Source organism: Helicoverpa zea, chromosome 3, assembly GCF_022581195.2.
Source record: "Helicoverpa zea isolate HzStark_Cry1AcR chromosome 3, ilHelZeax1.1, whole genome shotgun sequence".
Classification (NCBI taxonomy): Eukaryota; Metazoa; Arthropoda; class Insecta; order Lepidoptera; family Noctuidae; genus Helicoverpa; species Helicoverpa zea.
In genome coordinates, this window is record NC_061454.1 from 8,328,311 (window position 1) to 8,341,090 (window position 12,780).

Here is a 12,780-nt window from a genome sequence, read left to right on the forward strand (position 1 = left end):
AAATGGCAATTGATCTCATCTAAACCAATCGTATTAGGCAACTCTGACTTACGTGACTTACCGATACCAAGTGAGCCAGGGAACTTCCAGATATCGGCTGCGGAGCTAGACGTTTAGCATTACGTATCATCTGGTTACAACGATTTCTTGCTGATTTGAACAGACCCAATTCTCCTCTGACCGATCCTTTTTAAACCTGCGAAAGGCACGATTTCTCCGTCTCATCGCCATACATACTCGGGTACTCCTCTCGACATCCATGGAGCTGGCGGACGCTTAACTCTCACCAACTTAACTGGTGCATGAATGTCATAGAGATTTAGCAATAACCGATTCAGCGTAGCTACTTCAGCTTCCCACTCAAGCCTAAAAGATAACAAAAAATGTCGCGCTCGCTTCGCTCGCGCAATCAGAACCTGTGTTCCCGTGTTTTGCATTCACCAACCAGCAATAACTTATGTACGATTGGGTTAGGTAATTTTTCCTTTGACTTGTTAACTATAAAAAAAAAATTCGCGCTCGCTTCGCTCGCGCAATCGGTAACTACATATGTCTCTGTTTTTCGTATGGGTTTGAATTGCAGTTGGGGGCGCCGCCCGTAGAAATCTCGCCCAGGGCGCTAGTAGAGTTAAAGCCGGCACTGGTTATGGGATGTCTAGGGATATTATATGGTACTTTTAGTCCCACACTTCCCACAAGTTCCCGTCGTCTGATGCAAGATCTTTTGTTTCTCTTCAAGTTATTTTCTCTTCTCACAATATTAATTTGAAAGTACGAGATGACACATCTAGCTAGCTAGATCCACGATAGACAATGTACCTACCTACTTATAAAAAAAAAACAACGGGTTGCACTCCGACTCCGGGAGTGGTGGCAGAAGTGAAAACTTGAATATAGATACCTAGCGGAGCGGGGCTGACCTGTGAAAAGATGTAGGTGTTTCCACTGAAGCGGAGGTGCTTTGCCTATTCGCATCGCATGTTTTATTTAATGACGCCATTTTTGGAAAGACAAGTCAAGAACATAAAAATACATTAATTTCATATACTTAGGTAAGAATAAACACAGATTTTTCACAGTATGATATGTTGGAACTCCTTCAACAGTAAAGAGGCGAGAGTGAGCCGTCCGCTTCGCACTACCTCGCTCCGAGAGAGGGAGTCTAATGTTTTCCCATGGTTTTCCTAATATTTTTAATGATTACATTCCTCTGCGGCGATGCTCCTTTGAATTGCAGTGAAGAAGAGTAGGTATATTTCAAGCCATGTGATTGGCGAATCGCGGCACAACTCGTCTCCGCTCTGCTCCGCTCCGCCTTAGTGGAACCGCAGCCTCACTTTTTCGAATCGGTCGGTCACGTGATCTGTTGCAATTTTAGCATTATTTCCCCATCACAAAAAGTACTAAGCGCCACTAAAGTAGCTTTCAGTTAAAAATATTAAATGGGGAGGTACCTACCTTATTTATTTGGCAATAAATCAACATGATCTAAGTTATTTATGTGCCTAATTATTTGTTTGTACGTTTCTACTGATACAGTTGTGTAGGTATTTTTCCTGACTTCTAAAGTACTTGAGTATCTACTCATTAAAATTCAATTTTCTAATTAGAGAAAAGGGCAGATCAAAGTTAAAAAGGACGTTCAATTTACGAATCTGAAGCGATTCCCTAAAACAAAATTGGTAATGTTAAAAAACATGGCTTAGTACCTAATCTAAAACAAAATAGTTCTGAACTATTTTGTACACAAATAATCATAATAATTGAAGTGGAATTAACTGCGTTAGTGCATGCAGCAATGCTCGTAGCAGCGAGGCACGCGGAGCTGCGGAGGGGTAAAAGCTAAGAACCAAAAAGCTTCAGTAGCCGCCGGGCGGGACAATCAGGGGTTGTAGAAGTGAGGGTGGCGGGGGTCGGGCGGAGGGCGCTCGATACGCGCGCGCGCCGCGCTCCGCCATCAGCCAGTCGCATTTCGACATCGTTGCGCTCGGTCTGTGTTACGTTCAGCGGCGCGCATCTGTCAAACGCTACGATATCGATACAAATCTTGCGTTTTTCATAAAGTACGTATTTTATATAATAAAATAAAACGAATATATTAATTAGCATAAGTATTATTGTGAATCGAGAGTGATATAATTCATATTTATGGTATTTATTAAATTGTTTACATTTAAACCACATGTTTACGAATTACGTTAGGTTTGTTTCTGATAAGAAGTATAAATGCATTGATTGTAATTAATTAAACTGTGCAGTGCCTTCTGAAATCTACAAAATGCGGTCGATCCAAATACATTACTATACCTGCGTATTTATCATTAGAATTCGAATAGTGCATTGATGTGATGTTTTCAGTGGTTCTTTTCATGTATCGTTTGGAGATTTGTGAAGTTTCGTGGAAATAACGGGTGCTTTTATTCAGTAAAATGAGTGTGTGAATTTTTGATGGTGTATCGTGAACGGGAGCGCGTGTAGAGTTGAGATTCGCTCGGTGAGCGTCGCGCGACGGCGCAGTGAGGGTATTGATCGGCGGCGGCGGCGGGTCGCGAGACGCCGGCGTTCACCCGCCGCCTAAATAAAGCTCCGCATGTGTGCGCCCCGCCTCGCCGCTCGCTGCTCGCCGCCCTACGTCGATGCCGCCCGCCGCCGCCGCCGGCCGTTCGCGACGTCTTAGTACCGTCGCGTACGGCATGCGCTAGCCCGCTACACTAACAATACATTGTCATATCATTCAGTCATTCCTTTCAGTAGCGTTTCACATAAATCTGCCCAATATTCTAGTTATTGACGAACGAGGCATTGAAAAACGATTACTTAAAGATTCATGAATAGATTTCAGCACGTGAGGTATTGTTAAATAAATATATACCTATATCTAGATGAACCCTAAACCACCTTGATATCGATCAAACAAACCGAATGATACCAAGAATTGAATAATACCTACAACGTTGATTAAATTATTTCAAGTCTAGTTACCTACCTATTTCATGACGTGTGGGTTAAAAAGACCGTATAAGAAACAGCTTTTAGGTAAACCTTAAAACTGTTGAAAGTCTTGGAGATCACGTGGTTATGCATGAAGTAGGTACCTATTTACGCGTTTGTGGGAAGTTATGTACGTACTTAGGTCACTATAAAGTAATCTGTACTTAGGTATCTTTTAAACGAGCTATGCAACCAAAATTACCACCCAAAGGTATTTATTTTAGATTTTAAGTGAATAACACTAAAATTTGGACACTAAACGCAACGTGATCGACCCCTATTATTGCATCACTCGATATTATCGTATAATGGGCTCAAATCTGTAATTTGTAGTACAAACCAGCCTTTCAAAGTGCAAGTGCAGAGTATTATCCTAATGCATTTTCATGGAAGGTAAACGTTTCCTACCATAACTATGTTTAAATGATGATGTGTTGTTGGTTCGTACAAAACGTGGACGTCTCTTACAAAAAAAACCGTGCATATTAATTAATCAGATATTAATCAGGTCAAAAACTGATGCTACTTTGGCACCTACCGATTTCTATTAGCTACTTTACAGAAGTCATTGCATAGTTAAGGACTATCGTTTACATAAGATTAGGTAACAAACAATACTTATAAGATTTTATGTTTTAACATTTTTTGTATACCTAAGATGTAGGTATAGTTATCGGCACGAATATTGACCTTCACCTGCGCAGAAGCGATTTATTGGTTTATTGCCTTATGTCTACAGTGCGCAAAGCGATCCCCACTCTTCCGCCGAGAGCTCAACATCCGTGCCGGTAACTATACCTACTTAGTAAATTAAATGTTTGTTGTAGGTGTGACATGTCGGGATAGTTGATCGATATCCCCGAGAGAGCTATGGCGCGCACCGTGCTGGCGGGAGGCGCGCTGCTCTGCGTGCTCAGCCTCGTGCTGCAAGCGCGCGCGCTCACCTTGCTGCCGCACGACGTGCGCCCCGGCCACGCCGTCAGACACTTCATAGGCAATCATTCAAGATACACACTTTTAGATCCAGAGTTTGCACCGTACTTCACTCTCCTTGATGACGGCCTACTCATGACCACCGCAGATTTAACGCCACTACTCGATCAACCCGTAAATCTGGCCATTCTTGAGCAAACTCCTTACAGTAGTTCCGCTCATGCCATTCATCTTCTAGTAATGGATCGCCGGCGAATGTTACATTTCACCGCGACTAACGGGTTAATAGGAGAAATTTCAGAAAACGCGCCACCGGGTACTGTTGTTGATCTACAACCTATAAGAGCTATGGCCCTAATGGATGTAGGTCCAATAGCTTATAAAATCATTAAAGGAAACGAAGATTCAATATTTTCTTTAAGGCAGAAAGGAAAAACCGAAACGAATCCGGAGGTAAAGTCTGTTGTAACGGATGGCGACGTGGAAATGATCGCTACTAAACCTTTAGATGCTGAAGAAAAGAATTTGTATGAAATTGTCATTCAAGCTACAGACATTCACGGAGCGAATAAAGCCAATCTCGCTGTTCGAATAGACGTGGCTAACGAAAATGATCATGAGCCGCGTTTTGACCAAGACATCTATTATTTTGCTGTAAATGGAACTGCTGACGAGAATGGTCCAAATGGCACAGCACGCTGGCAGAGATTCTCAAACATTGGACAAGTCCAGGCATACGATGCTGATGGAGATCGAGTGTACTATTCTTTGCAAACACCTAGTAACTTGGCTGTCATAGTACCTCAGACAGGAGAGTTAATATTGGCAGGCGAGCCTGATGGCCATGAAGCTGAGTTAAAAGTGATTGCACATGATACTGGCTTTCCACAACGAAAGAGTCGACCTGCACGAGTCTTCTTGGAGTTCATTGTTAGAGATCAAAGAGATTTACCAGTTCTTCATCGTGAGAAACGTCGCGTTACAAGGGCTGTTAGGCCGACGAAAAGGATTGAATTTACGGAAGCCGATGGTGAAGTAGAAGGTCGTGCTGTTTTCACGTTAGAAAAAGAGACTGATCGCGAGACATTTAAAATTCGGGACGAAAATCCGTGGGTTACCGTTGAACCAAGTGGTGTAGTGAAAGTTAAAAAGAAGTGGGACTATGAGGAATTGGGACCAGAGAAGACCATTGACTTCTGGGTGACCATCACCAACGCCGGAAATGGAGGTAAGTCCATAGATGAAAAGAAAAACTGCTCTTACATAAATAAGTCGCTACGTGTCTCAAAACGCTAAATATTCTCTTTGTACTTTAAATCTGTTGAAAATACGTGCGTAATTTTCTAGGATCGTTCAAGGCCTCGACAGGCTACAGAAATCTTTAGTCTGATAAAATAAATTTTGTCTAAATAAATATGCGTCCTGCACTTTTACAAAATACAGTAAAACAAACCTAATAACGAAAGATGGCTTCTTGAATCATACAAAAAGCTCATGGTCCTAAAGTATTGGACAAATCTCAAAGCAATCTAATCGCCTCCAAAAAGAAAAGGTGTAACGCAATTTAATATTTTTTCGTCCGAGTCGTTCCATTTTTTATTCATCCATCCATCTCCTCAATGTCTCTATCAAGGGCAAATTGAGATAATGATAGGGAAAGAATGGGTTAGGGTGGATGCGGGTCTCCAGGATGTGATGCTTTACACGGTCGACTGATGATGCCGGCTTTAAAATTGTGTTAATTTCATTTTCGCTGCTAATGGCAATGTTTAATTACTTGTTATTTAACTGAATCCTATGAAAAAGTTTGATTCATTTCAAGTTACCTATCTCTTTGCGAATATATTATTATAAAGTTACATACTGCGCGTCTTGGCAATACAATAAAGAATATTACTAAAGAAAGTGAGCCGTAAGTCAGGATGACACACTGCATTTTTGCTTAGATGACAGAGCATTACGAGACAAGTTGGAGCCGACCGTTTTTATGAAAAAGTGTTAATGTAGTAAATATGGTGTATACGTGCGGCATGCACCTGTCGGATCGAATGGCGCACTGGAGCATGACGTCGTGGTCAGGTCCCGTGGTCCAGCCCGGTCACGAATACGCACGGAAGCCTCCGACGCTCCCATCACGACTAGCTAATCGTTTAGGTACTCTTTCGGAATTAGAACGTGTCTAGCCTTAGGAACTAAATACCCTAATTTTATTTGTTCCTATTTCGCATTAAAATTTGATAATCACTTTCCTAATTATTATTTTTACGATTATTGTCAGTACATTATTATTTTTCATGATTTAAAATTGTGTCAGTTTTCACGTGAAGGAATACAGTGAGGATTTTGTATTGTTCATTTTATTGCGTTACACATGTTGCCTGGGATGTTAAAAGTAAATAAAGTGTGACGTCGAACGAACATCGAATTCGGTTTCAATTCACTCAAATGAAAGTATCTTTTAATTAAATAAACTATTCCGAAAATTCCTAGTATTCATTATAAATTAATTTGTGCTCTGTTCTACGAGTGTGTTCACATTTCAATATCAGCTGTCACAAACTAGAAATGTCGCATTCGCTTTCTTATCGAAGAACACTAGAATAGGACCTCGGTCATTCCAGAGAATCTAATCTCGAATCTAAAAATAAGTGACGCTTCATCCTTCGTAAATTAGCGATGGCACGAGTGGCTGGAGCGCGTGGAATGCCCATTAGGTACAATGGCTGTCAGGTGGAATGGTAGCAGGTTGCATTGTGACCAAGGCAGCCACCGTACTCAATGCGTGGATAATCGGGGACCTGTCGCACGGCCCGGCCGCTCCGCTTCAAGCCTTCCGATTGCACGCATCGTAATTCGTGACAATTACCGTAGATGTGGAATCTTCACTACAAACCCATTTTGGTTTTAAATTAGAGCACATTTGTGAATTGTAGTGGCATAGAAAGTAAGAGTATCACTTTATTTAACCACACTTCTTATCCAAGTATATGTATTTTTTGCCATTAGTAATTAATTTAAATATGAGCAATATCCACCAATTTTAATAGATTTAAAATCTTTTTGAATTAAAAATGCTGTCCAAATTAATGGTGGTATCAATTTTCAGCCCTACTTATAAACGTGAATTAAATATAAGTAATACTTAAGGGCTGTTTAAGAAAATTCTTACTTATAAACTTTGCTTAAGCCTGTCTTAACAAACATTTAATCACTACTTAAGACTTTAAGTAGTGATTAGTTAAAATGTTGCTTAGAAGGTGATTAGAGATTTTATAAGTAAGGCTGTTTATTATCTACATGTACCTATATCAGGAATAACAAATGATAGTACAACCAGAATATATTTTTTTTAATTACATAATACAATAGTTATTAATGGATCATTTTAACATTATTGCAAATCATTGTCTGATTTTGTAAAACATGGTCCAGTTGGGTGTTATCGTATACATTATCAAAATAAACCGGTATAGGTTTTGTTTAATTACAACGGCGGTGCAGCTCCATGGTGGGTGGGCCACCCGAGCCTCGGGCGCCGAGTCACCCCGAGACCCAGGAATCTAATCATTATCATTATTGTGAGGATAGTTGTTTCAATTATATAATAGTGAGCATGCAGGATTTCTTACCTATGAGAATACACCCTTCAAGTTGAACCAATTACAGAACATTATCCCTTTATCGTAGCTTTTTTGTTCGGTGTGTAGTTTTAGTTGATGAATCAATTATATTTGAAGCACCACATTAAACTAACTCTAAGCAGGCGTCGATGAAACAGTTTCGCTCAACGCTCACACCACAAGTCGGTTCGTGACGAAGTACTCGAGGGAGCCTCGTCAAAGCACCTTTGTCTACAGAAAAGCGTGCTCTATTGGCAAATTAATTCTCTTCTCTCCTCCAACAGCAATGCTTTCCTTTGAACACCAATATACCTACAAACACTTGAAAGTGTTGTTAAGGCCCTCTTTTGTTTTACCTGCCTCAGGAACTATGCGTTGATTTTGCGAAAAATCGTGGTTAAAAAAGCGATGTTTGTTTTTTAAAAATATTCATGTTCCATAAAATTTGCCCCAATATGTTAAATATGGCAAGAGTTGTTTTATATGGGTGTTGTAAATCGGTGGTATATTTTTCAAGCAATAAAACGGGTCGGCCGCACAGGTGCGCCGGGAGCCGGGGTGGCATTTTAATCCTGCAAGAAGGATGGCGCAATGCAACGAAGAAGGAACGTTCAGTCCCAAGAGTTATCAATTATCAAGATGCAGCGTGACAACCAACTCGCATTTTTATAATATTCATTATTTATTTAATCGACATTCAGAAACTCGTTCACGTAGTATGATTTCAAATCATCATTTTACCACTCGGCTACACAAAATTCCACGAAAACTAAACCTTTATTCACATTTTTTGTTTTTGCTCCAATTGTTACTTCATAAAAGCATGGTGTATCAAACGGTTTGTTGGCGCTGTCGGTCACTCACTTTATTATTTGTTGTAATTCATTTCGATTGGACGCGATGATGGCGTATTTCCAAACTACAATGTAGTTATTTATTTTGTTTGTACAAACTTGTTTATTGAGGTCTTAAGTAAATTCTTTATAGTTATTGGTTATTGTTTCTGGATGGTCTTCGATTTCCAAAAGTAAGATGTTATCAACTCAATTTGTTATTTTGACATGACCTGAATTAGTAGGAAGGTAAGTACCTATATATCGTTTAATCGTTTGATATAATGGCGTTAGTTTCTGTAAGTAGTACATATTGGAATGAATTAAAAAGTTGACATATCTAAATCTCAAATGAAATAGTATATCAAATACTTACGTGTCACTGGTCTCCAGTCCCTTCAAAGAAGATTCACTTCTAAGAGCTGCTTTGAAATTTAGTTTTCCGAGTATAGTTGCAGGCATCGAGTACACCGGATATCGAGTTGGAGCTGTAGGTGTACCTGCAATAGTGTGTCAAGTCGAATCGATATTATTGAATACGATAGGTGGTGTGACGTACGTCAGGCGCGCCGTCGTCGGTTAGAAATTGGCACATCCGGACAGGGGTCTGGCCGAGAGATGATTTAGTCCGGCCTAGTCAGTTACAGATTATTCGTTACGAATATTACGTGTCAGAGGAAAAGATAAGACAACGGTATGACACTTCCCTAATTGAGTGTATATTTCAGTACATATTGAAAATTGCATTTCGTATGTTGTAACGTCAAGCATGTTCGCTCGGATGGGGTTTGAACCGATCGGTGCAAAGTAACTGAGATTGAATTGAATTAAGAGTTATATTTTGACATTCGTCATTGCATGAATAGCAAAAAGAATATATGTGAGTCGTACGGATCGTTTACGGATCGTTTGTGGCGTGTTGTTTGTTAAATTCAGTCGTCATTCAATCAATGGGGATGGGTGCGGGCGTCGCTCGCACAACAATCGCACTGGCCATTACTGGCCAATTCCCCTCATTGTGTCCACTCGCCGCAATTACGTATGCGCACTTCCTATGGCCGACCCCAAAGCCATGATCACCACATCTGCTCTCCGATCTTTTTGCTTTTCACATTCCCTTTATAAGGATGCATCTGAACTGTTAATAAGAGCTAATAGCTTTAATTAGAACAATGAAAACGTTGACTGAGGTCATGTGAAAAGATTTCTTTTTTTATTCCATTGAACACTTTTAGTGTTTCTTTTTAAAAGCTGTAACTTTATTAATACACACATAATATTTAAACAAAAATAATTATGGAGTGTTCGTTGGGTAATATTATTTTTCTTGTGAAGGGTCTAGGCCTCTGGGTAAATCTGTGAGCCGTTAATAAAATTTGCTCACCCCTCTCATTTATTTTAATCAAAATACGTCTCAGTTATTGTGTATTGTGGACTCTGTGGTCGACCCTGATTATTTCTGGGGTTCCATATATTTGTTGTTGTTAGAAACCAGAGCTCTTCGGTTGAGAGGCGTATAGTTTAACAAGAGTCTGGGTTCTATTCATAGTACCTAACTATAGAATCTTTGGTAAATACTTAGTAGGTACTGAAGTGTAAATACGTAAATTCAATTGCTTATCGATTAGCGAATATTTGTTATTTTTTATTGTTTATTTGTTTAAGAAACTATCATGTTTTATAAGCAGAGCAGGTACAGCAGATTGACGTAACACATCAAAAGCTGTTAGATGTAGGTACGCCCCGGGAGGTAGTTATCGTTGCAGCGTGTTCGGCGAGTCGTGATCGTAAGTGATGCGCACACATCTCTCCTTTAATTACGTCTAACGCATTGGTAAACAGCAGACGCGTCGGTGCGGGTGCGCTGCGAGCTGCGATCTCGACCTGCCCATTTATAGGCTTTCACTCTGATTGTGATTTGATTGCGGTCATTTGCTCGTCTACCTAAACGGCACCTGACCGCGATGCGTTTACACGCTCAACCAATGCCAGATTATCACAATTTGTAAGCACACAAATAAATTCCCGTTTTGAATTCGTTATTTTATTACAAAGCTACAAATCTCACAGGCTGTCAATCTGTCTGTGAAAATGAAACAGTACGACCTTATACAGACCTTCTAATCTTATCACTAAACGACCCCTAATTTGTCCTTCGAGTGAAGCGACGTCAAATTTGTCTCGTGATATCGATTTAATGTAACCGTGCTCGTAAATCAGAGGTTACCAACACGTAGAATTTTGGTGTTGGATGCTCTCTCAACTAACGATTATAGTTGATTAATGTTGCAATAGATCTCCGTCAATCGAACCGCAGTGTGTGATGTTCGGCTATCAATTGTACGAATACGTCGTGGTGCGTTGGATAACACGCGAGTATAAAGGCATTAACAGGCGTGTCATTTTACAACGTACGATGGCTGTGCTTATTACTACGACTCTATGACTGTTCACATGACCTCGGCACCTTCAAATGTCATACCAGGAATGTGTGTTTAGCCTCTTATTTGGCTGAGCTGGGTTTCTGTTTGTGGAAGCTTTATCTTTTCTTTATCTGATTGAAGATGATTTAGAGTGGATATTTTGCGTTGTTATTCTCCCCGCTTAATGAAAAATGTTCTTAAATAAAGTTATTTTACTGAGTATTTAAGGTGCGTCATTTATTTAGTTTCAAAAATTTTGTCTTACCTACTCAGCAGACTTTACCTATTGTAGCATTTAAAATAACTTATTTAATTAGATGTTGATCTGTCGTTATGTGTATATTTTAATATCTAGCTGTATGTTTTTCATGATGGTGCAAACGTTATTTGTTAACATATTTTGCCACCGTGCGAAGTTAGTTTAGTACACAACACGCTCGGTACGCCTGCAGCTAAAAGAGCTTGTTAGAAAGTTTTATTTGTGCTTATAAAACACACTTCGGTTATATAAGTATGAAGCTGTGAGCTATCGGGGTGTGGCAGGAGGTGCGACGCGCGAGTATCGCACTGCGAGCCTCATGCAATGCGGTCGTGCATGCACTTCATTCCGCATTGTTCGGTTTCGCAATGGCCGCTCTCGAGACCTCTCCAAACACATCCACGATTGACATTCACAGTTTGTACCAGACGGCTTAAAGTTCACCCCCCTACTAAGAATGGGGTGGCCATGCAAGACGCTTTCAACTTGAACTGAACGTTCCAATACTATGTTACATACGGACAAGTTTATGTGCGAACATACTCGTACATGGGGCTGCACAACTGCTAGTTTCTACAATAGCTACGTTTTATTGTTTACCAGAACAAATGACTTGGCACTTGAAACAGCACTGAGGACGTTTGCACAAATTAAGGTGAAAGCATGTTAAACCAAACAAAATTAAACCGTATCAAAATACAAGTTTGACGCTAATGTGACACGTTCAATAAAAACACATTCATTTACCAAAACATACTGTTAGACGCTCGAGTGGGTACTTATATGAATGTTTGTTCGTCGAGGCGACAGGGCTGTGGTTTTTAATGCGGTCGACATAAAAGTTATCCGTAAGTTGTCACATCTGTGTGGTTTGGTATCAAGTGAGCGTCAAATAGACACCTCTCGGGCAGAGGTGTGGCGCAGGTTCACAGGGTTCACCGGCTGCCTTAAACAGAACGACCGATACACACTGCAGTTGCTTCTAATAATAGCCAGCGCTGGCCATATGGGGATCTTTATTATATCACGCCAGGCGCTTTGTTTCTACCACATAATTAGGCCACTATCTTGGTTTCTCACAAAAATAAATTTGTTGCAACAACAATACTAGTTGGCATCAGATAGTTTATCTAAATATCGGTTTTTCTTTATAAAATGTTGTTAATATTTTAGCAGTTCAACAAATAACTAAGTAGGTTAAAGTGATTCATAGATTCCATAGTTTAACGATAGACGTTGTGTTATTCCACAGTCTGGGAAGGTATTCGAGCGCGCGTGTAATTTATTAAGGATAGACGGCAGATTGGGGTCTACGTTCGGTGGCTTTATTAAGATTTACAGCACCTCAGGGATCTGGGTGCAATTATCAGCAGACGCCTTGACACCCATGGGAAATATCGCGAGGGGCATAGCGCGGTACTGACCCTCGTATCACCGACGATCCATAAAATGGATTAAATTACGCCAGTTTGTCCACCCAGCTTGTAAACAGCTAACACATAAATGTGTAAAATGATAATTACTGACGGAAACAGTCGTGAGAATTCTCTACCGGCTATTCGCTTCTTGCATGGTTCCGAGTAAAAATAATAACCGCTATCCGTTCGTACAAATGTCCACGGTTAATTACTATCATTTTAATCTTAATATGTTAGTAAAGCCGCTAATCGCATTGAAATTCTTTCACAAGCCACATCATGCCTCTACTCTAAAAGATTAAA

At 40.2% G+C, this 12,780-nt stretch overlaps 1 protein-coding gene across 5 annotated transcripts in view; it reads left to right on the plus strand.

Annotated features, from left to right (window-relative positions):
- Positions 1–1,976: 1,976 nt before the first annotated feature.
- The window catches only part of LOC124645630 (neural-cadherin), a 259,856-nt gene continuing 249,052 nt past the window's right edge, over positions 1,977–12,780 (plus strand). For all 5 annotated transcript variants that reach the window (XR_006986257.1, XM_047185444.1, XM_047185443.1 and 2 more), the window contains exons 1-2: positions 1,977–2,063; positions 3,819–5,152. Coding sequence is in view for 4 of the 5 variants with exons in the window: in XM_047185444.1 (XP_047041400.1) it covers positions 3,862–5,152 (1,291 nt within the window). In the remaining variant the exon portion in view is untranslated. The remainder of the gene's footprint in view (positions 2,064–3,818; positions 5,153–12,780) is intronic.